We start from the raw sequence: 25558 nt of genomic DNA on the forward strand, positions 1-25558 counted from the left end.
CTGTTGTGAGAGAATCGATAATTAGAGGTCACTGTTGTTCCACTGAAGGCAGAGATGAGGTGAATTTTGTTCTCTCAGCGGAAAATGAGATTTTGCAACTCTAAAGGGACGGTGGAGCCGGACTCTTTAAAATGCTTTGAAGGCAAAGGGAGGTGGATTCTCGATAAGCAAAGAGGTGAGAGGTTTTAGGAGTTTGGGGTCACCACCACATCAGTCCTGACGTTTGTGGAGCAGGATTAAGGCACTGAGTGTCCCAGTCCTGCTGCTAATTTGTCTATCCACATGTATGGTGAGGGGAAGCAACATGATCAAGGAAGCCAACGAAGGGATCTTTATCCATTACATTTCATACTTTTACAGAACTGATCACGTATATTGGGAGATCACTTGTGTTGCTGAAGTGTGTCCATCTAGGCCATAGGTTGGTGTGATGGATTCTTGGTTCAAATTCACAGTCCATGTGTATGATTGATGGAGTTGGAAAACGGCAATTGGATAAAAGAGGCACAGCACACAAACGTGGAAGAACTCAGCAGGTCAGGCAGCACCCACAGGAAGTAAAGGCTAACCAACCTTTCTGGCCTGGGAGAAGGAAAGGAGGGAGGGAAAGGGCAGTTACCAGGCTAACTGGTAAGAAGCCATAGGTGAATACAGAGGGGAAGGTAGAAGAGCAAAGAGCTGAGGTGATGGGGAGAGGGTAGTTCTCTGACAGGAGACGGAAGAGAAGTGGAGGGGTGGGGGTTAGGGGGTGAGACAGAGGGATGGGGCAAGAGAGAGAGATACAGAGAAGCCGTCTGGTTGATGAGTGCCCTGACGGAATAATAGTTGTTCCTTCAATTTGCAGGTGGCACCGGCTTGGCAGTGCACGAGGCCATGGACAGACATGTCGGTGTGGGAACGGGGCATAGTTGAGGTAGACGTATTGAGCCAGATAACATGACTGAAAGGGCAGGAGGGGCTCTAAATCCAGTTGAAGGGTTCATGTTGGTGGAATCTTGCTGAAGGAATAGCATCTGCTCCATTCGCCCCAGGAACTGACATCTCATTTTAGGATATACTTAATTACCTCGGGCTTTTTTGACAGGATGGGTTGACCTTATGTTTGTGCCTCCCCCCAGGAGATTCCGACGCCAAGATGTGAGGAATGGAGATCCTAACACCCTGTGTTCTGGAGGTATGGTTGGAGTTACATTGTCTGCTCTATTCTTGACTGGAGTTCTAGTATTTTTAGGATTATTTCCTTACCGACGGGGAACAAAGCGGTACAGTCCTGCTTGTCTGCTGCTGTTGGTTGGCTGTACCCTGAAGGTTCTCATTGGGATTTCAGATTTATTGTCAGAGTATATACATGACATCACATACAAACATAAGATTCTTTTTCCTGCGGGTGAGGCAGAATTACCACTTATTGGTAGTGCAAAACAAAACTGTACTCAACCTACACATGTAAAATAAAGAAATGTGAACAAACGGACTGCATAATACAGAGAGAAAACAAAAATCAATAAACTAAGAGTCCTTAAATGAGCCCCTGATTGAGTTTGTCATTGAGGAGTCTGATGGTGGAGGGGTAGCAGCTGTTCCTGAACCTGGTGGTATGAGTCTTTTGGCACCGATACCTCTTTCCTGATGGCAGCAGCAAGAACAGAGCATGTGTTGGGTGGTGTGGGTCTTTTGAGGATTGCTGTTTCTCTCCAACAGCAGCATTCCCTGTAGATGTTCTCGATAATGAGGAGGGTTTTGACTGTGATGTCCTGGGTTGTGTCCACTATCTTTTTGCAGGGCTTTATGCTCCGGGGTATTAGTGTTTCCATACCAAACCATAATGCAGTCTGTCAGCACACTTTCCACCACACCTCCGTAGAAATTTGCCAGAATTTCCAATGTCATTCCAAACCTCTGCAAACTCCTGCGGAAGTAGGGGTGTGAGACGTGCATCCGTGACATGAGCATCAAATCTAACAAATCCATTGTATCTCATGTGCCATCTATGAGATGAGACATTGAACAGAGGGCTTGTCTAATCTCTGAAATGGTTGCAGGGGATTACTTTACTGTTCATTTATGAAGAGCGTACACCTCTTTTTTAAAATAAAACATTTATTTCACCACCAACTTTACTAAACACAAACTATACACATCTAATAAACTACTTATATTAATAGAGAGAAAAAATGCAATTGGAAGAAAGCCAATACTGCCCCTCTAACTCATACATTTTATATTTCAAATTAAAATCCCATTCAATCCCTGGGGGGCCCAGAAGTCCCAGAATTCGGCCACTGTCCCCTCGGATACTGCATTCTCCGACTCTAATGACACATGGCCCGGACTTATCGCCGAAAGGGGCCAGGCAGTCAGTTTGCCCTGAACCCGCCCCTTCCACCCACGATGCCCTACGCCTCTTTCTAGCATTCATAAAAGTGGACCATGTAGTTGACATCACATTTGGAGTCTCTATTTAAATGTTTTTTTAAAATTTAGACAGACAGCGCAGAAACAGGCCATTTCGGCCCATGAGTCCATGCCACCCAATTTACACCCATTTAACCTGGTATGTTTTGAAGGGTGGGAGGAAACCAGAGCTCCCAGGGAAAACCCACGGTGACACGGGGAGGACGTGCAAACTCCTTACAGACAAGGTGTGATTCGAACTCTGGTCCCGGTCACTGGCGCTGTAAAAGGGTTGCTGTAACCACTACGCCAACCATGCCGCCCTCTACTCCAATTCATGCATTGTAGAAATGGCTTCATTGACAATCGAGGGCTCAGGACAGGAACCTTGATATGAACGTGCATTGCCTACAGTTTAGTTCTTCACATTCCAAACCCGTGATCACTGAGTTAACTGGACCAGCTTTCATTTTAGGTTCAAAACAATTTGACTTCCTCGTTAATTCACTTCTTATCCAAAGGCGGAGGTTCAGGCTGGGATGGGGTCACTGAGGCAGCTTTCTTGTCCTTTTGCTCCAGTACTCCACCTTCAGAGACATTGGGGATTGCAGATGCCGAAATCTAGAACAACAAACAATCTGCTGGGGTCAAGCAAGTTCAGTGGGAGAAAAGGAATGGTCAACGTTTCAGGCCAGAGCCCCTGGTGAACTCAGTCTTGCTGAAGGGTTCCAACCTGAAACGTTGTATATTTTTCTCCCACTGGTGCTGCTAAGAAGATTGTTTGCTGCTCCGCAGTCTTTAGAGGAAGTTTTGATCCCTGACTTACAGGTCAGGAGGAACAGGAGGGCAAGTTTCACACCCAATATTCATCGACCAATGGAGAGCAAATTCAGACTGAAGCAAATCCATTGGTGAATGGCTTCCCAACAGATGGATGAGATTGAAATGGAATTATTCCATTGAGAGGTGGCAGAGGATCACAGCTGAGTGGTCACGTGTCAATCATCTGTGGCCAATGAAGGGACAAAAATCACTGCCAAGGCCCTCACAACCTCCTCCCATGCTTCCCATGACACTTTTAGGATACACCTACTCAAGTCCATGGATTTATCCACCTCAGCACTTTTCAAACCATCCAGAACCTCCTCCTGACATGCCCCAGGATATCACTGTTTCCTTCCCTGAACTCACAATGCTTTATATCATTCTCCATTGTGAATACAGATGCGTATTCAGTTGCCCATTTTCCGTTGTTTCACTTTTAGATGACCACACTGATTCATAAGGGGACAAACTCTCTCCCTCGCTAACTTAAGATACTCAAAAGTTTTTTTTTCTGAATTCTTGTTCTTCATCAGCCTGGGATATCTTTGTGGACCTTCTCAATGGGCAACTCCATCCCTTGCATTCCTCAAGGGGGAACCTAACTGCTATAATTTGCATATGCGCCTCCTTTTTCAATACTATCTCAATATCCTTCATCTGCCAAAGTTCCCCAACCCTGCAAGGCTTGCCCTTTGCTCTGACTAGAAAAACTTTGGTCCTGAACCCTTCCCTCTATCTCTCCTTTCACAGCCAGTTGTCCCCTTTACCTGTGAACAGCCTCTCTCCATCAACCTTTGCAAGTTCCTGCCCCATGTTGTTGCAATGAACCTACTTCCAAATTAGGATTCATTAGATGAATACAGCACAGGACTGAGGCTGGGCAGATATGGAAGAAATCACAGGGGGAATTTCACAGGAAACAGAAAATGCTGGATGTTCAAATTTATTATCATACATGTTCAGTTCTGGGTGACGGAGCTAGGGCATTTCTCTTTGGAGCGACAAAGGATAGGTGGCAACCTTATATGGGAGGTGTCTTCAATTACGAAGGGCTGAGATAGGATGGACAGCCAGCACCGTTTTCATGGGCTGACAACAGAAAATACCAGAGGACATCTGTTTCAGGTGAGTGGAGAAAAGTTTAGGGAAGATCCAATGATCATTGGGGGATCAGAGGTGGAGAGGGTGAGCAGATTTAATTCTTGGGAGTCACTATCTCGGAGGATCTTTCCTGGACCCAACATGCTAAAAGCATTATGAAGAAAGCACGTCACCACCTCCACTTCCTCAGGAGTTTGCGGAGGTTTGGCATTAAATTTTTTTAAAATTAAAATTAACTGAGACATACAGCACAGTAGCAGGCCAATTTGGCCCAAGAGTCTGTGCCGCCCAATTCACACCCCATTAACCTACACCCACGGTAGATTTTTGAACGGTGGGAGGAAACTGGAGTCCCTGGGGAAAACACACCCAGACAAGGGGAGAACGTACAAATGGATCCAGTCCTGATCGCTAATGCTGTAAAGGTATTGCGCTAATTGCTACGCCAACTGTGCCACCCATTTCTGGTATGATACCAGGCACCCTGGCAAATTTCTACAGAAGTGTGGTGGAAAGTGTGCTGACCGGCTGCTTCATGGTCTGGGATGGGGACACCAATACTCCTGAGCGTAAAGCCCTCTAAAAGGTAATGGACACAGCCTGGGATATCACAGGCAAAACCCTCCCCACTATTGAGAACATCGACAGAGAATACTGCTGTCGGAGAGCAGCAGTAATTATCAAAGACCCACACCACCCAACACACGCAGTGTTCTTTCTGCCGCCATCAGGAAAGAGGTGTAGGTGCCACAAGACTTGCACCACCAGGTTCAGAAACAGCTGCTACCCCTCCACCATCAGACTCCTCAACGACAAATTCAATCAAGGACTCATTTAAAGAGTCTTGTGCACTTTATTGATTTTCCGTTTTTTTCCTCTCTGTATTGCACAGTTTGTTTACATTTGTTATCTGTTTACAATTTTTTACATGTTCACACTGTGTACAGTTTGTTTTTTGCCCTACCAATTAGTGGCGACTCTGCAGCACCCGCAGGGAAAAGGTATCTCAGAGTTGTATGTAATGTCATGTGTGTATTCTGACAATAAATCTTAAATCTGAGATGTCAGAGATGTTTTTTTAAATCAGATGGTGGCGATGGAGGCTGGTACAATAGGGGCATTTTAAAGATTCTTGGATAAGCACATGAATGTAAGGAAAATGGAGGGTTATGAGTGTGAGGTGGTGAAAAAATAGATTGTCATGGAGCTGGTTTTAATTAAGTTGGCACAACATCGTGGGCTGAAAGGCCTGGTCTGTGCTGAAATGTACATGTGTAAGCAGGAAAAGTAGTCTTACTCTGGATGATAGTGTATACACATAATTTTTCTTTGGCTTGGCTTCGCGGACGAAGATTTATGGAGGGGGTAAAAGTCCACGTCAGCTGCAGGCTCGTTTGTGGCTGACAAGTCCGATGCGGGACAGGCAGACACGGTTGCAGCGGTTGCAGGGGAAAATTTGTTGGTTGGGGTTGGGTGTTGGGTTTTTTCTCCTTTGTCTTTTGTCAGTGAGGTGGGCTCTGCGGTCTTTCTCACAAAGTACAAGCCTCTGATAGCTCAGTGGTTAAAGCAATGGTCTTGTAAACCAGGGGTTGTGTGAGTTCATTCCTTACTGGAACCTCTGTGAGTGGTGCTGGATAAAGTTACATTCCAAATATAGTGTTACATGACAATAATAGGACCTTTACAATTACATGCCTACATAAAAATATAATTAGATATGAATAAACATTTTAAATAATAAGAGACACAAGGCTACATGAGACTATCCATAAATCTCCCAGCGTGCGGGAAGAAGCTATTCCCCAACTGATTTTGCATTTGATGGTCGTGGGTCAAAGATCCTGGGTGCTGGATGGAAAGGGTCCTCAATTACTCTTTGATCCCGATATAATCAACACTCCCTGTGAATGTTCTCATTCGAGGAAAGGGTGACCCCAGTGATCTTCTTTTAAGGAGCGCAATTTTAATGGAAGCAGGTCAGCCTGTAACGGTGGAAGGTGGAGCAGTGGCATCACTAGGGTTGGTGTCATCCAGTGCGGTAACTCCTGGTGTCACCCCCCCCCCCCCCACCCCCGACCCATGGACCTCCTCCCTTACCAGACCAAATAGAATCCTTAGTCATATTTTAAAATATAGAATAATATGTGATAAATATAGTTGTAAATTGCTTAAATGCAATATTTCTTAGATTATATGAATATTAACAACAAAATTGATTTGTAAAATCTTTCTACATGAATTACATCATTAGTGATGGAGCAGAACCTTTATTGATTTTTTTTCCTTTAATTACTTCTTCATTCTCAAAAAATAGTTATTGATACAGGTTCACAAATAGTAAAGACCACAATATTGTAGCTAAAACACCAGAAAATTTAACAAAAGCAGCAACTATTAAAACACCAGCAGCAATGAAAACAACAGCGTTTTGCTTGTGGTGCGTGCAGACGAAATCACATGATTCGAAGCATCGTCATAATTGGGTAATAATGACAGTTCTGACTGGAGCCCATTAGAATGTTCAAAAAGTAAAGGAGCATCGAGTTTTAGCCTTGTAGGTATATTGATACATATAAGCTGGGCTAACAAAAAATGTTTTTATTGTTATAACTAACTACAGGGATATTTTTATAAAAACATAATACATTTTTGTTCAAACATAGCACAAAAATTTTATAGACAGTCATTTTGGTGTCACCCCCTCTGATGGTGTCACCTGGTGCGGACTGCACCTCCCCCCCCACCCCCCTAATGAGGTTGAACAATCAATGTTTCAGGTTTCTACCATTTTCTGATTTTATTTCAGATTTCCAGCATCTGCTGGGTTTTGCTTTTGAGGTGGTTTTTTACAATGGTAGTGCAGAAACAACCCTTCCACCCAAGATGCCTGCCAGCACCTCAACCATTTGCCTGTCTTTGTCCATATCCCTCTACTATTTTCCCTTCCACATACCTGACTTTTGAACATTGCAATTGCAATTGTTCACTTCCCCAGCAGCTCATCTTTGTCTGTGTGGAAAAGGGTCAGGCAGGAGACGCCATCACCCCTCCCCATGGTGGGACAGGGTTCCCCCTTACCCCTCCCCACTGTGGGTCTATGCTCCCTCACCCCTCCCAACTGTGGGATCGGGTGCTCCCTCACCCCTTCCCAATGTGGGACTGGGTGCCCCTCACCCCTCCCCACTGTGGGACCAGGTGTCTCCTCACCCTTCTTCACTGTGGGACTGGGTGACCCTCACTCTCCCCACTGTGGGACCGGGTACCCCTCACCCCTCCCCACTGTGGGACCGGGTGCCCCTCACTCTCCCCACTGTGGGACTGGGTGCACCTCACTCTCTCCCCACTGTGGGACCAGGTACCCCTCACCCCTCCCCACTATGGGACCGGGTGCCCCTCACTCTCCCCACTATGGGACCGGGTGCCCCTCACTCTCCCCACTATGGGACCGGGTGCCCCTCACTCTCCCCACTGTGGGACCGGGTGCACCTCACTCTCTCCCCACTGTGGGACCAGGTACCCCTCACCCCTCCCCACTATGGGACCGGGTGCCCCTCACTCTCCCCACTGTGGGACCGGGTGCACCTCACTCTCTCCCCACTGTGGGACCAGGTACCCCTCACCCCTCCCCACTATGGGACCGGGTGCCCCTCACTCTCCCCACTATGGGACCGGGTGCCCCTCACTCTCCCCACTATGGGACCGGGTGCCCCTCACTCTCCCCACTGTGGGACCGGGTGCCCCTCACTCTCCCCACTATGGGACCGGGTGCCCCTCACTCTCCCCACTGTGGGACCGGGTGCACCTCACTCTCTCCCCACTGTGGGACCAGGTACCCCTCACCCCTCCCCACTATGGGACCGGGTGCCCCTCACTCTCCCCACTGTGGGACCGGGTGCACCTCACTCTCTCCCCACTGTGGGACCAGGTACCCCTCACCCCTCCCCACTATGGGACTGGGTGCCCCTCACTCTCCCCACTATGGGACCGGGTGCCCCTCACTCTCCCCACTATGGGACCGGGTGCCCCTCACTCTCCCCACTGTGGGACCGGGTGCCCCTCACTCTCCCCACTGTGGGACCGGGTGCACCTCACTCTCTCCCCACTGTGGGACCAGGTACCCCTCACCCCTCCCCACTATGGGACCGGGTGCCCCTCACTCTCCCCACTGTGGGACCGGGTGCCCCTCACTCTCCCCACTGTGGGACCAGGTGCACCTGACTCTCTCCCCACTGTGGGACCAGGTACCCCTCACCCCTCCCCACTGTGGGACCGGGTACCCCTCACTCTCCCCAGTGTGGGACCGGGTGCACCTCACTCTCTCCCCACTGTGGGACCAGGTACCCCTCACCCCTCCCCACTATGGGACCGGGTGCCCCTCACTCTCCCCACTATGGGACCGGGTGCCCCTCACTCTCCCCACTATGGGACCAGGTGCCCCTCACTCTCCCCACTGTGGGACCGGGTGCCCCTCACTCTCCCCACTGTGGGACCAGGTGCACCTGACTCTCTCCCCACTGTGGGACCAGGTACCCCTCACCCCTCCCCACTGTGGGACCGGGTACCCCTCACTCTCCCCAGTGTGGGACCGGGTGCACCTCACTCTCTCCCCACTGTGGGACCAGGTACCCCTCACCCCTCCCCACTATGGGACCGGGTGCCCCTCACTCTCCCCACTGTGGGACCGGGTGCTCCCACAGTGACGCTGGTTGGCAGAAGTGCTGAAATTGAGAAGGAAAAGCCTGCATATTCTGAGAAATAACAACAGAAAATGCTCCACAGATCAGGCAACATCAGTAGAAGAGAAACAGGGTTAATGATTCAGGTCCAAAGCCCTTCAGTCATCTTCTCGTTAGAGTCACTAACCCAAGCATGGGATGCAATATTGACTTTACCAGTAATGTCCGACCTCTGGGAAGAGGGATAAGATTCTACTTGATCCCGCAGATTAATACCGGGCAATTTCTTTCACCAGATCGCCATCGGCACAGGGTTGTAGAAAAGAGGCTGTATGGAGTTGAAGGCAGCAGCTCCTTCCTGGAGTGCATCCCCAAATCCCTGCAGGCGCAGGTCACCTGGACATTCCAGAAGCGTCCTGGCGGACAGAAGGATGAAGTAGGTGGAATTCTTGGGATTTTAATGGCGGAGAGTGACCGGAGAAAGCTTTCCCCTGATGGTGTCCTGGCCAGCACACCCACATGACGGCTGTGATGTGACATGCTTATCGCTGTGAATGCCGCAGTCAGCACATTTCCAGTTGGGGTGCACTCTTAGTGGCGGGGCTGTCAGGCAGCGGGGTGGCGGGGCTGTCAGGCAGTATTGCAGGGTGGGGGGGGGGGGGTGCAAAGGCAATTCAAAATCACCAAAGACTGGCACACGTTGTGGATGTGATGGGAGGTGAGGACCTGGATTTACTAGCTATCAGGGGTTGGGGTCGAGGAAGAGGAAATTAGCAAAAAGTCAAAGGTATTGTGCAGCAAAGATGATAAAAAGGACAGGCAGGATCATTTACTGGACAATAGAAATGCAGAAAAATCAGCATCAGATACTGGTCTCAGGGTACTGTACTTAAATGCACGGAGGATTATGAATTAAGCGGATGACCTGTTGTACGGCTGCAGAGTAAAAGATATGACACTGTGGCCATCACCGAGACATGGCTTAATGATGGATGTGATTGGGAGCTGAATGTCCAAGGGTACACAGTGTGTAGAAAAGGTAGGCAGGTATGTAGGGGGGGATGGCGTGTTAATGATATTAAATCACCAGAGAGAAGGGACATAGGGTCAGAAGAGGTGGAATCCTTATGGATAGAGTTAAGAAATGGCAAGGGTAAAAGGACCCTTTTGGCAGTTGCATACTGGTCCCCAAACAGCAGGCGGGAGGTGGACTACAAGTTACAGGTGGAAATAGAAGGAAAACGTCAAAATAATTATGGGGGATTTTAACATGAAAGGGGATTGGGAAAGTCAGGAAGGTTTTGGATCTCAGGAGAGAGAGTTTGTAGAATGCCTACGGGATGGCTTTTTGGAACAGCTTGTCAATAAGTCCACCAGGGGATCGGAGGTTTTGGACTGCTGAGGTGATCAGGGAACTAATTAGGAAGAAGTGATCATAACAATATGGAGTTCAGTTTCAAATTTCAAAAGGAGAAGCTGATATCAGGTGTGTCATTATTTCAGTGGAACAAAGGGAATTATCGAGGTGTGAGAGAGGAACCGGCCCAAGTTGACTGGAAAAGTAAGCTAGATGGGGGGACGGCAGAGCAGAAATTGTTGATATTTCTCTTTCTTTGGCTTGGCTTCGCGGACGAAGATTTATGGAGGGGGTAAAAAGTCCACGTCAGCTGCAGGCTCGTTTGTGGCTGACAAGTCCGATGCGGGACAGGCAGACACGGTTGCAGCGGTTGCAGGGGAAAATTGGTTGGTTGGGGTTGGGTGTTGGGTTTTTCCTCCTTTGCCTTTTGTCAGTGAGGTGTGCTCTGCGGTCTTCTTCAAAGGAGGTTGCTGCCCGCCAAACTGTGAGGCGCCAAGATGCACGGTTTGAGGCGTTATCAGCCCACTGGCGGTGGTCAATGTGGCAGGCACCAAGAGATTTCTTTAGGCAGTCCTTGTACCTTTTCTTTGGTGCACCTCTGTCACGGTGGCCAGTGGAGAGCTCGCCATATAACACGATCTTGGGAAGGCGATGGTCCTCCATTCTGGAGACGTGACCCATCCAGCGCAGCTGGATCTTCAGCAGCGTGGACTCGATGCTGTCGACCTCTGCCATCTTGAGTACTTCGACATTAGGGATGAAAGCGCTCCAATGGATGTTGAGGATGGAGCGGAGACAACGCTGGTGGAAGTGTTCTAGGAGCCGTACAAGTGCAGGATATTCCAATAAAAAAGAAAATTATGAATGGAAAAATGGCACAAATGTGGTTAACAAGAGAGGTTAAGGCTAAAATAAAAACAAAAGGGAGGGCAGACAAGAAAGCAAAAATGAGTGGGAAAACAGAAGATTGAGAAACTTTTAAAAAATTTACAGAAAGAGGCAAAGAAAGTCATTAGGAAAGAAAAGATGAATAATGAAAAGAAGTTGGCAAATAATACAAAACGATACTGAATTTTTAAAAAATATATGAAGAATAAAAGAGAGACGGGTAGATACAGGACTGATTGAGCTTGATGCTGGAGAAATTATAATGAGTAAGAAAGAGATGGCCTAGGAATTAAATGAGCGAGTCAAGAGGTTATTCAGCGTCAGCGTCGATATAATCCAGTTAAAGAAGTTTTGTGGCATAAAGGTTATAAGTCTACTTTTTGCTATCCGGCAGTGTTGAAGGTGTTTTGTGGAGACTTTCAATCTCGGTTTTTTGAGAATGAGTGTGAAGTAATGAGTTTTGCTGACTCGTTGCCAGATGTAAGAGGACAAAGACGTAGCCCACCATTGTCTCCTAAACAAAAATCTGGTTGTTCTGGAAATGGAAGAAACGGCAGAAATGGGAGAAATGGGAATGGAAAGAGTCCGTTTCCTTGAAATGGGGTCGCTGAGTCTGGAATTTCTTGGATGAATAGAAGAACTTTTTAAAAAATTTTCTTTTTATGTCATTATGATATCTTGTTGTTATTCTTTGTTTGGCTGGGGAGGGAGAAATTTGCTCTATGTTCTACTAGTCATCAGCCACTGGTGGCTGATCCACACCCAACTTTTGTTTAGGGATTACTACCTTTTGGTAGTTTTTTTGGAGGGTTTTTTTCTTTATCTTTTTTTAAATTTTCATTTTATTTAGACTTTAATTTGTGTTTTCTTTTTCTCCTATTGGAGGGCCTATTTACGTTGATCTGAGTCTTTATATATTGATATTATTAGTTTTTAGTAATATTAGTGGATATGTCAAAGTTGAAGTTTGCTACTTTTAATGTTCGGGGTTTAAAGAGTCCGATTAAGTGTATTTTTATCAAGTTCGATCTTTGGTAAAACGTGTTCGGTAGAGATATGATTTTACCTGAAATGATTAAATTTGAGACTTTTGGCATAATGAAATGAAATATTGTTTAATAATGGAAAAAATTACATATGTTTCGCGGATAACTAGTTTTTTTTATTAATAGGTGGTTGTTATATTCAGAATATTTACATTTTGATTTATATTGACTAGATTTTAATATGTATGCTTTACTTTTCTTAATTTTTTTTCTTTTTCCTTTATGGCTCTCCTTCGGAGAGTTTGCTGAAAGAGGGTGGGTGGTTTCTTTCTTTCTTTTTTTAATATATATAAAATATAATGTTCAGGCTTTGTTTATTGTTATATATCTTACTTATTATCCGTATTTTGAACGAATAAATAAAGTTTAAAAAAAAAGAATTAAATGAGCATTTAGCGTCAGTCTTCACCGTGGAAGACATTAGCAATATACTTGATAGTCAGAGGTCTCAGGGAATAGAATTAAGTACAGACAGGATTACTAGACAGATAGTGCTTTATAAGATGAATGGACTAAAGATAATACATCTCCCGGACCAGATGAGGTACACCTACGGGTCCTGAAGGAGGTGACTTTGGAGATTGTGGAGGCATTGGAATTGATTTTCCAGAAATCAATAGACTCTGGCATGGTTCCGGAGGATTGGAAGGTTGCAAATGTAGTTCCGCTGTATAAAAAAGGAGGCAGAAAAAATGAAATTACAGGCCTATTAGTCTCACGTCGGTAGTTGGGGAGTTATTAGAGTCGATCCTCAAGGACGAGATTATGAACTACCTTGAGGTGCATGACATGATAGGACTAAGCCAGCACAAGTTCATGAAGGGAAGATCCTGCCTGACCAACCTATTGGAATAATTTGAAGAAATCTCAAGTAGAACGGACAAGGGAGAGGGTGTGGATGTTGTGTATTTGGATTTACAAAAGGTCTTCGACAAGGTGCAGCATAAGAGGCTGTTTAATAAGATGAGAGGTCATGGAATTATCAGAAAGATATTAGATTGGGTGGAGCATTGGCTGATTGGCAGAAAGCAAAGGGTGGAGTAAAGGGATCCTGTTCTGGTTGGTTGCCGGTTACTAGTGGTGTTCTGCAGGGGTCAGTGTTGGGGCCGCTTCTTTTACAATGTATATTGATGAGTTAGATTATGGAGTGAATGGTTTTGTGACGAAATTTGCAGTTGACACCAAGATAGATGGTGGAGCAGTAAGTGTTGAAGGAGCCAAAAGGTTGCAGAGAGACTTGGACAGTTTAGACAGAGAAATGACAGATGAGGTATATTGTTGAGAAATGTATGGTTGTACATTTTGAAGAAGGAATAAACAGTCAGATTTTTATTTGGATGAGGAGAAAATTCAAAAGTCGGAAGTGCAAAAGGTCTCGGGGGTCCTCTTACAGGATAATCTAGAGGTTAACCACCAGGTTGGATCGACAGTAAAGAAAGCGAATGTTATATTGGCCTTCATTTCAAGAGGAATAGTGTATCAAAGTAAAGAGGTGTTGACAAGGGTCTATGGGGCACTCATTTGGAGAACTGTGTGCAGTTTTGGGCCCCTCATCTTAAAAGGGATGTAATGATTTTGGAGAGAGTACAATGAAGATATACCAGGATGATTCCTGGAATGCAGGCACTAACATATGAGGAACGTTTAGTGGCTCTTGGCATATAGAAGAATGAGAGGAGATCTCATAGAAACATTTCGAATGCTGAAAGGGTTGGACAGAGTCAATGTGAATAAGATGTTTCCCTTGGTGGGTGAGTCCAGAACAAGAGGGCACAGTCTTAGAATGAGAAGGTACCCATTTAAAACTGAGATGAGGAGAAATTTCTTTAGCTAGAGGGTCGTGGATTTGTGGAATTCGTTGCCTCATCCAGCTGTGGAGGCCTGATCATTGGGGGAATTTAAGGGGGAGATTGATAGTTATTTAATTAGTCAGGGGTATCAAGGGATATGGGAAAAGGCTGGAAATTGGAACTAGATGTGAGAATGGTTTAGCTTATGGTGGAGTGGTGAAACAGACTCAAGCTTCAAGATTCAACTTATTATCATAGTAATAAAATGGTGTCATAAAAAAAGAAATTCCTTTTTGCCTGCTGCAAGGCAGACAGATTCGCCCCTGGCAGGAATTGGCTAAGGGCCTCTTCCAGTCAGGGAGAGAGAAGCAAAGAGATTCCCCCAGAGTCACCGAATGTCCAAAGATTCACCTCTGGCACTTATGCAGCCCCCGCAGCCACAGATCCAGATCCGAACCTCTGACATGATCAGGAACCCTCCAGCCCCCTCAGTACCTCCTCACATACCTGGTACCCCTCCAACTAGTTTGAGCCAGTCTCCAGCAGTCTGCAACCTGGCACGGGTTCTTCACCTCACAGATTCTCCCAACAGCAGCCCACAGCTTCAATGGGTTCCCCCTCTCGAGTTGCCATCAGCCCACCACGTGCACTTGTCCCTCGGCCGCAGGGCTCCCCCCTCACTGGTCACCATCCCTGTGGGTTGTCTCCTCCACTTCTCCTTCTCAGACGAGGTGTGATTTTCCCGTCCTCCACTTACCCGGAGTCTGCAGCCCCTAGCAGCTGCTGCCAATTAATAGGCGCAGACCCGCAGTGGCGAGATTCAACTATAACCACCATCAGCCCCCTCAATGGGCCATTCAAAGCCCGTGCAAAGCCGACAGCAGTGGATTAGGCGGCTGGACCCAATGGAAGCACTGCTTCTCCACTCCCTCGCAAGAGAAATGACAGAAGTTATAGTCGATGCTATGGTGATAGTTTACCAAAACTCTCTGGATTCTGGGCAGGTCCTGGCGGACTGGAAGACGGCAAAAGTCACGCCAGCTAGTTTTTGACATCTGCAGTGGGGAAAATACTTGAAGAAATACTTGAGGAATCTGGAAGGAAATGGGTCCGTCAGGCAGATGCAGCATGGATTCAGGAAGGGCAGGTCCTGTTTGGCAAATTTACTGGAGTTCTTTGAGGATATAATGGGCTCAGTAGATAAAGGGGAGCAGGTGGATGTTGTTTACCTGTATTTCCAGAAAGCGCTCAGTAAGGTGCCTCATAAAAGACAGAAGATAAGGATGCATGGAATTGGGAGTGATGTATTGGCATGGATAGAGGATCGGTTAACCAATAAAGGCAGAGAGTTGGGGTTTAGGGGTGTTTATCTGTTTGACAATCAGTGGTGAGTGAGTGAGGTGTCACAGGAGTCGATTCTGGGCCTGCAGCTGTTCACTGGAAGAGGGGACAGAGTGTATTGTATCTAGGTTTTCTGATGACACTAAATTGAAAGGAAAAGTAAATTGTGTAGAGGATATGGAAAGCCTGCAGAGAGCGAGAGATAGGTTAAGTGAGTGGGCAGGGGTCTGGCTGATGGGGCACAATGTTGGCAAGTGTGAGGTGATCCACTTTGGAAGGAAGATCAGAGTATTATTGAAAGGGAAAGTGATTGGAGCATGCTGCCGTGCAGAAGGACTTGGGAGTGCCTGTGCAGGAATCACAAAAGCTTGGCGTGCAGGAATCACAAAAGGTTGGCTTGGAGGAGCAGCAGGCGATCAAGAAGGTAAATGAAATGTTGACCTTCATTGCCAGAGGGATGACATTTAAGTGCAGGGAAGTTATGCTGCAGCTGTTCAAGATACTGGCGAGACTGCATCTGGAGAACTGCGTGCAGTTTTGGATTCCTTCCTTGAGGAAGGATGTACTGCCTTTGGAGGCAGTGCAGTGTAGGCCTGTGAGGAGAGATGGAGTTGTCTGGGGCTGTACTTGCTGGAATTTAGAACAATGAATTTTAAAACTTTGAAAGGCATAGATAAGATACACGTAGGTAAGTTGTTTCCAATGGTAGGGGAGACTAGAACTAGAGGACAGAGCCTCAAGATTCAGGATAATAGATTTAGGTTGGAGATTTCGCAGAGGGTGGTGAATCTGTGGAATTTGCTGCCTAGTGAAGCAATGGAGGCGACATCAGTAAATATATTTGAGACAGTGATCATAATGCCATCAGCTTCAATGTCATTATGGAAAGAGAGAAATCAGGGCCAAGGATTGAGGTTTTTGATTGGAGAAAAGCTAGATTTGAGGAGATGCGAAAGGACTTGCAGGGTGTGCATTGGGACAATTTGTTTTATGGGCAGGATGTAGTAGAGAGATGGAAGTCTTTTAAAGATCAGATTTTGAGAGTGCAAAAGCTTTATGTTCCTGTTAGGTTAAAAGGAGGGGCAAAAGGTTTGAGAGAGCCGTGGTTTTCAAGGAATATTGGAAACTTGGTTCGAAGAAAAAGGGAGGCGTACATTAGATATAAGAAGCGTGGAGTTAAGGAGATGTTTGAAAGGTACATTGAATGTAAGAGGAATCTTAAGAGAGGAATTAGGAAAGCTAAAAGAAGGTACGAGAAAACTATGGCAAGCAGGGTGAAAACTAATCCAAAAGAGTTCTACAAATATGTTAATGGTAAGAGGAAAGCTAGAGACAAAATTGGTCCCTTAGAAAATCAGAGCGGAAAACTGTGTGTGGAGCCTAGAGAAATGGGGGAGATATTGAACAGTTTCTTTTCTTCGGTATTCATTAAGGAGAAGGATATTGGGAGATGTAAGATAAAAAAAGCAAATTGGGTAAATATGGGGAATATAGAGATTACAAAAGGTGTAGTTTTAAGGCTTTTGAAGAATATAAAGGTGGATAAGTCTCCGGGACCAGACGGGATCTTCCCCAGGACATTGAGAGAAGTGAAGGAGGAAATAGCAGAGGCTCTGGCGGTAGTTTTCCAAATGTCATTAGATATGGGGATAGTGCCGGAGGATTGGCGCATTGCGCATGTGGTTCCGTTATTTAAAAAGGGTTCAAGGAGGAAGCCTGGCAACTATCGGCCTGTAAGTTTGACGTCTGTGGTAGGTAAATTAATGGAGAAAATTCTTAGAGATAGTACTTATAAACATCTGGATAGACAGGGTCTGATCAGGAGCACTCAACATGGATTTGTGGGAGGAAGGTCATGTTTGACCAATCTGATTGAATTTTTTGAAGAGGTGACTAGGAATGTGGATGAGGGTAGCGCAGTGGATGTTGTCTATATGGACTTCAGTAAGGCCTTCGATAAGGTACCACATGGAAGGTTAGTTAGGAAGGTGCAGTCTTTAGGTATAAATTTTAAGATAGTCAAATGGATTGAACATTGGCTGAAAGGGAGAGGCCAGAGAGTGGTAGTGGATAATTGTCTGTCAGGTTGGAGGCCGGTGACCAGTGGTGTGCCTCAAGGATCTGTATTGGGCCCATTGTTGTTCGTTATATACGTTAATGATCTAGATGATGGGGTGGTGAATTGGATTAGTAAATATGCAGACGATACTAAGATAGGTGGAATAGTGGATAATGAAGAAGGTTTTCAAGGATTGCAGAGGGATTTGGGCTGCTTAGAAAAGTGGGCTGAAAAATGGCAGATGGAATTTAATGCTGATAAGTGTGAGGTGCTTCATTTTGGTAAGAAGAATCAGAATAGGACATACGTGGTAAATGGGAGAGCATTGAGGAATACAGAAGAGCTGAAAGATTTAGGAGTAACGGTACATCGTTCCCTGAAGGTAGAAACTCACGTGAATAGGGTGGTGAAGAAGGCTTTTAGTATGCTGGCCTTTATCAATCATTGCATGGAATATAGGAGTTGGGAGGTGATGTTGAGATTGTATAAGACGTTGGTGCGGCCTAATTTGGAGTTCTGTGTGCAGTTCTGGTCGCCCAATTATAGGAAGGATATAAACAGAGTGGAGAGAGTGCAGAGAAGGTTTACCAGAATGTTACCTGGGTTTAAGCATCTAGAGTATAGGGAGAGATTGGACAGATTAGGTCTTTATTCTTTGGAGCGTAGAAGGTTGAGAGGGGATTTGATAGAAGTATTTAAGATTATGAAAGGGATAGACAGAGTGCATGTGGATAGACTATTTCCGTTAAGAGGAGGAAAGATTAAAACAAGAGGACATGAGTTAAGAATTAAGGGGCAGAGGTTTAGAGGTAACATGAGGGGGAACTTCTTTACTCAGAGAGTGGTAGCCGTGTGGAATGATCTTCCGGGAGAAATAGTGGCGGCGGAGTCAATTGTATTATTTAAGAAAAGGTTGGACAGGTATATGGATGAGAAGAAGATGGAGGGTTATGGGCATTGTGCAGGGAGGTGGGACTAGAAAGGGGTGTTTGGTTCGGTGCGGACTAGAAGGGCCTAATGGCCTGTTTCCGTGCTGTAATTGTTATGTTATGTTATGTTAAGATTGTATAAAGTTTTACGTAGTTGGGGAATTAAGGGATATGGGGAAAGGCAGGTGGGTGGAGGTGAGCCTATCGTCAGATCAGCCATGATCACATTGAATGGCGGAGCAGGCTCGATGGGCGACTCCTGCTCCTATTTCTTATGTTGTTATGCCCTTTCATAGAATGGCATTGAGGCCAATCAGCCCATTGTATCTGTGTATCTCTCTGAAGGAGCCTACCAGTTAGTTCCAGATCATGGACCTTCATAGCCCAGTGAGCTGTTCCTTTTTGAATAGTTCTCCAGTTTGTCTTCTAAAAATTGTTACTGAATCTGCATCCACCACCATTTCACCCAGCGTGCTGCTAATCACAAGAACTAGTTTTGCATTATGTTTTAAAATTCTGTTTCTTTGGATTCTTTGGCTCGTTGGACAGTTCACAATAAGCCATTGGTCGTGATGATGAATTCACCTGCTGTGTGGGGAGACACACAGGACACTGCCGACGCTGGAATCTGAAGCAAAACAGAACCTCCTGGAGGACCTCTGCGGCTTGATCAACATCAGTGGGAGAGAAGAAATGGGTCGACATTTCAGGAGGGATCCCTTCATTAAGATTGGGGATGTAGAGAGGAGAAGCCAGTGGGGAGACCTTTTCTTCCCCTGATGCCGCTCAACTTGCTTTGATCCTCCAGCAGATTGCGTTTTTCACTCCATCATGTATCCTCTGTTTATAGATTCATCTGCCAATTGAAACAATTTTTTCTGACATCCTTTATGGAGCGTGGAACATCACAGTGCAGGCCCTTCAGCTTGCAATATTGTGCTGACCTATGTAAACCTAATTCTTCCCTGCCTCACACCCATAAGCCTCTATTTTTCTTGCATCCATGTGCCTGTCTAAGAGTCTTTTAAAGTCTCCCTATTGTACCAACCTCCGCCACCATCCCCAGCAATGCATTCCAGGCACCTACCACTCTAAAAAAAAACTTAACTTTGACATCTCCCATGAACTCACCTTAATCTGATATCCTCCAGTATTTGCTATTGTTGCCCAGGGAAAAGGGTGCTGTCTGTCCATGTGATATGGCCCCCTCATACCTTGTTCACCTCCATTAAGTCACCATTCTTCCTTCATTGAGAAGAGAAGAGCCCTAACTCTGTCAACTTGGCTTCATGAGGCAACATCCTGGTAAAAACACCATGCTGGAGAAACTCAGTAGGTCAAGTAGTGTCCTTTAGAAGTAAAGGTAAAGATACAGAACTGACATTTCGGGCTTGAGCCCTTCATCAAGGTATTTCAAGGTATCATATTTTGATGAAGGGGCTCAAGCCTGAAATGTCAGTTCTGTATCTTTACCTTTGCTACATAAAGGACACTGTTTGACCAGCTGAGTTTTTCCAGCTTTGTGTTTTTACTTCAACCACGGTGTCTGCAGATTTTCGTGTTTTACGTCTAACATCGTGGTAAATCTCCTCTGCACCCTCCAAAGCATCTGCATCCTTCCTGTAATGAGGTGACCAGAGCAGAGCACAATATTCTATGTGTGTTCTCACCAGTTTTAATTTAATTTAATTTAGACACACAGCATGGTAACAGGCCATTTCACCCCACGAGTCTGTGGTGTCCAATTTACACCCCATTAACCTACCCCCCGGTAGGTTTCGAACGGTGGGAGGCAACTGGGGAAAACCCATGCCAACACGAGAAGAACGTACAAACTCCTTACAGACAGCATGGAATTTGAATCCCGATCACTGGCGCTGAAAAGGCGTTGCGCTAACGGCTATGTCAACCGTGCTGCCTCGTTTCTTTTCATCTTTGCTTTGAGAACCAGCCAGCTCCTCCAAAAGCTCCTCTCTCTCTTATGATTAAAGGTTAGATTTAGTTCGGAGGATGGAGACCGGTAAAAGATTCGTTAGGTCTGTGAAGAGGAAAAAATTAGTTGAGATCAAAGTTGGGTCATTGAAGATACAACCGGATGAAATTAGTATGGGGAACAAGGAAATGGCAGACAAATTGAAGAGGTACTTTGGATCTGTCTTCAGTAGGGAAGACACAAACAATCCCCCAGATGTAATAATGAACAGAGGACCGAGGGTAATGGAGGAAATTCACATTAGGCAGGAAAATGGTGTTGGGTCGACTGATGGGACTGAAGGCTGGTAAATCCCCAAGGCCTGATGGTCTATATCCCAGGGTATTTAAAGAGGTGGTTCTAGTAATCGTGGATGCATTGGTAATCATTTTCCAATGTTCTCGAGATTCAAGATAATTTCCAGTGGATTGGAGTGTAGCCCACTATTTAGGAAAGGAAGGAGAGAGAAAACAGGGAAGTATAGATCAGTTGGCCTGACGTCAATGGCGGGGAAGGTGCTGGAGTCAATTATAAAAGATGAAATAGTGGCACATTTGAATAGCAGTAACAGGATCAGTCCGAGTCAGCATGGATTTACGAAGGGGAAATCAAGCTTAACTAATCTTCTGGAATTTTTTATAGATGTAACTATGAAAATGGACAAGTGAGAGCCAGTGGATATAGAGTATCTGGACTTTCATAAAACCTTTGATAAGGTTCCACATAGGAGATTAGTGGGCAAAATTAGATCACCTGCTATTGGGGGTAGGGTACAGACATGGATAGAAAATTGGTTGGCAGACAGGAAACAAAGAAGTAGGGATTAACGGGTCCCTTTCAGAATCGCAGGCTGTGATGAGTGGGGTACCACAAGGCTAGGTGCTGGAAATGAAGCTATTCACAATATATATCAATAATTTAGATAAAGGGATTAAATTATCAAATTTGCAGATGACACAAAGCTGGGTGGCAGTGTGAAATGTGGGAAGGATGTTATGAGAATGCAAGGTGACTGGGACAGGTTGGGTGAATGGGCAGATGCATGGCAGATGCAGTTTAATGTGGATAAATGTGAGGTTATCCACTTTGATGGCAAGAGCAGGAAGGCAGATTACCATCTGAATGGTGTCGTTAGGAAAGGGGGAAGTACAACGATATCTCGGTGTCCTCGTTCATCAGTCAGTGAAAGTCAGCATGCAGGTACAGTAGGCAATGAAGAAAGTTAATGGCATGTTGAGTATAGGAGCAGAGAGGCCCTTCTGCAGTTGTACAGGGCCCTGGTGAGACCACATCTGGAGTATTGCGTGCAGTTTTGGTCTCGAATTTTGAGGAAGGACATTCTTGCTATTGAGGGAGTGCAGCATAGGTTCACGAGGTTAATTCCCAGGATGGCGGACTGTCACATGTTGAAAGATTGGAGCGACTGGGCTGATACGCACTGGGATTTAGAAGGATGAGAGGGGATCTGATTGAAACATATAAGATTATGAAGGGATTGGACATGCTAGAGGCAAGAAACATGTTTCCAATATTGGGAAAGTCCAGAAGCAGAGGCCACAGTTTAAGAATAAGAGGTAGACCATTTAGAATGGAGTGGAGGAAAAACTTTTTCACCCAGAGAGTGGTGGATCTGTGGAATGCTCTCCCTCAGAAGGCAGTGGAGGCCATTTCCCCGGATGCTTTCAAGAAAGAGTTAAATAGAGCTTTTAAAGAGAGTGGCGTCAAGAGATAATGGGGAGAAGGCAGGAACGGGGTACTGATTGTGCATGATCAACCATGGCCACAGTGAATGGTGGCGTTGGATCGAAGGGCCGAATGGCCTACTCCTGCACCTATGGTCTATTGGCTTCACCACTGTGATTGCTGTGATGTTTGTTTTCTCTGTATTTGGAACGGTGCTTCCTCCCTTGATTGCAGGAGCTGTCACAGCTCTCAGAGTGAAACCAAGCATTTGTCAGGGTTAAAGAATATAATGCTGAAGTTCTGGGTTCTTTGAATTCTGTTCCCATTGCATGAGGCTTCCTGATGGGAGAGTGGATCATGAATGGAACCAGATGTACAATTGTTCTCACTGTACAGCTGAGTATACAAATGTGTGGTTATGTGCACTGTGTCCTGTGATTTTATTCTCTCTTGCTCAACATTCCAGTGGTTTTGAGCAACCACATCCCATTCTACTACATGGCCTGGATGCCAATATTTGTGATTAAATCCTGATCTTCCTAGTGCAATTCCACTAATACAGGGAGTCCCCGGGTTACGAACCAGATCCGTTCCTACGTCTGTCTTTAAGTTGAATTTGTAGATAAGTTGGAATCACTTCATATGGTTCTTATTTAGTGTCAGTTAGTCAAATGTTTGTCTTAGTACTGTAAAAAAAATTAAAGAAACAGTTCTTAAAACAGTTTAGATAGGAAAGTTAAAAGTTAACACTTGTTCCATCAATGTCTTGGACACTGGACGGGGCAGTTGAGAGGTAACATTATGCTCATCCACAAATTGAGGAACATTTGTTCATAAGTACAAGTTGTCCATAAGTTGGACGTTCGTGACCTGGGGACTCCCTGTACAACAGAGACCCTTTAGACTACAGGTGGTATGTAAGTGGAAAGAAAAAGTTTGAAAACCACGGTCATAGAGTTAGGGTTTAAAAAAAAGACAGCAGGTATTCTCTTAATTCATGGCCATCATAATGACCTGGATAAGCCTTGTCTTCCTGCACTCTCCCTATGACATGGCCTCCACCTCTGTCAATATCTTTGTGAATCTCCTCTGCACCCCCATCCCAGTGAACTGATACCCTTTCTGTAGCTGAAACTGCACAATGCTCCAAGTGTGGTCCCACGAGTGCCTTGTACAGCTGTAACATATAGTCATTGCCCCAGCCAATGAAGGCAGACTCCCTTCTTCAGCGCTTAGTCTTTGGTGACAAGTCCCTCAAACCTTTCCACTGATGTTGTGCATTCTATCCCCATTCAGGTCCGGTTGGACGAGCACGTTATTCAGACCGAGCGAGGCTTGTTGCTCCGTAACATCCACCGCAAAAATGCCGGCACATTCTTCTGCCACTCCATGGAGCATGACTTCACCCAGACGCTCATGCAGATCTCACTGGAGGTGATTGGGCTGGAGCAGGCTGACCAGCTCCTCAGCAGGAGCTCCGTGGTGGCCCGCGGGCCTCAGGTGACCTTTGCCAACCAGAAGGTGTGGTACCGCGACTTCCTGCAGCTGGTTGACCACCCCAGCCTGAAGACGGTGGACGAAATCTGCCGGCAGGCATGGAGGGGACGTGCCAAGCAGCCCAAGCCCAAGCGGACCTCGATGCGTGCCCAGCAGAGCAAGTGGAAGCATCTGCGGGAGACGAGGAAGGGCAGGAACCGGCGTACTCACGAGCTGACTCCGCGCGCCGAGAGGGCTCCCCGCAGCGCCCTCATGCAGTGATCTTGAGGAAGGTGACTGATGAAACATTCCCGGGAGTGATAGCGAGGACTAAAGTGATGCCTGGAAGCTGTGTCTGGCACCAACCTTCTCTGCACAAGGTTTACATGGATCTCCTGAGTGAAAGGACATTTCTCTCATTATTGAAACCACTATGACACTAACACCCATCACTTTATGTTCTAGTGTGTAGAAATTACTTTTTATATTCAAGGTTATGGATAGCAATAATAAGTACCAGGGCTTATTAGGATCGTCAGCAGTCTCCTCAGTCTTTTGGGGGTCATACGTCCCTCATGATAAATCTATCTCGTCCTTTGGCAGAGTCTCTTCCTCTTTCCATCCCAACCACCCTAAATCTTAGAGGCCAAAGACGAACCTGTCGGGGAAAATGTTTTCTTTTCTCTTGGCTAGGCAGGAGTTTTTAACCCTTTGCAGCTCATGCGATCCAAACTCTGGACAGCGCACAGTGGCTTTGGAAGAGGGGAGGATGGAACCTAGTCAAAGATCCCAGTGAGTGAGCCCCCAAGTGACGATTGGTCTGCCTCGGCGGCAACGTTGGCAATTGGTCAGTGGGGGCTTTGCTTTTGTTAATTCTTGGAGTCGACCTGTGAAATGGTAGATAAGAATTGGCAACAATTTTTTGTTGTGCTTTGGAATTATGGGAGGGCTGGAAAAGGGATTCATGGGAGGTTTGGAGAGTTCCTGAAGAAAAAAAAGTTAACCTAAGCTAAATGTTTCTCTTTTCTTTTTGGTTAAATCCTGTCGTCAGGCATTGGGTGTTTCTGGGATTTGCTGCTACTTCATGCCAGTATCTTGTTAATGTTTATCAGCAAACTGTTCAACAAGCATGCGCACTCCTCAATTATTCACACTCCTCACGATCTGGACTTCAGGGGAGTAGCCAAATCTTCAAGTTGTCCCTGATAAATGTAGAATGAGGTAATTGTAAAAGAAATCTCACCACATGCACCAAAACGAGAAGATGCAGGATAAAAGATTTGACAGAATGTGCCTTGAAGAGTACTCAAGCCCAACACGGGCATTGATCAGGGACAGATCGTTTATGGATCTGCTTATTGGGGAGTGCTGCTGGTGACTTTGTGAAGATAGAAAACTTTGGGACGGGTTAATTGGTAATTGCAATTGTTCCCCTCTATCTCCTTTATGGTTCGGTGCAAGGCTTGAGTTGACGATGGGAGGGAATAAATCAGGATGGGTAACTAGTGCAGAGTGCAATATCAGAGGGGAAAGTTAATTGTGAACAACAGACTCTTGTTAAATTTCTTTGTGAACAACGGATTCTTGGCAAAGTTCTACTCTTGATGCTGTAATAAAAGCACAAAATGCTGAAAATACTCTGCAGGTCGGGCAGCATCCGAGGAGAGAGAAACATTTCAGATTGACCACTTTTCATCAGTAGCAATCTGATGAAGCAGTAGCTCTTTTTCTCGCTCCACAGATGATGCCTGACCCTTCTGCAGCATTCTCCTGCTTCTGTGATGTGCTCACTGCGGGAAGCAAGGGTTAAAACATTCATTAGTTACAATCACCAGTTCCACTCCAAAATCTGAACCCATGTGGAGTCAATACCTTGAGGATATTCACTTCAGTTTCTAAAATGAATGTCAAACTCCATTTTATGTGTGAGGTACAGATTCTATTATGCTTTGAATTGTTTTGATTGCTAAAGCATTGGGTCAAAGCAAAGCTGTGTGTTCACAGTGATTAGCTAGCCATGG

At 45.7% G+C, this 25558-nt stretch overlaps 1 protein-coding gene across 3 annotated transcripts in view; it reads left to right on the forward strand.

Moving 5' to 3' along the window:
• sema3b (sema domain, immunoglobulin domain (Ig), short basic domain, secreted, (semaphorin) 3B) overlaps positions 1-25558 on the forward strand; it is a 297012-nt gene that overhangs the window by 271380 nt on the left and 74 nt on the right. For all 3 annotated transcript variants that reach the window (XM_069936649.1, XM_069936646.1, XM_069936647.1), the window contains exons 16-18: positions 1119-1174; positions 9293-9432; positions 23358-25558. The exon at positions 23358-25558 is cut by the window's right edge and continues 74 nt beyond it. In XM_069936649.1, coding sequence (XP_069792750.1) covers positions 1119-1174; positions 9293-9432; positions 23358-23819 — 658 coding nt within the window. In that variant the 3' untranslated portion in view covers positions 23820-25558. The remainder of the gene's footprint in view (positions 1-1118; positions 1175-9292; positions 9433-23357) is intronic.

This window comes from Narcine bancroftii, chromosome 5 (genome assembly GCF_036971445.1).
Source record: "Narcine bancroftii isolate sNarBan1 chromosome 5, sNarBan1.hap1, whole genome shotgun sequence".
In the NCBI taxonomy this organism is placed as follows: Eukaryota; Metazoa; Chordata; class Chondrichthyes; order Torpediniformes; family Narcinidae; genus Narcine; species Narcine bancroftii.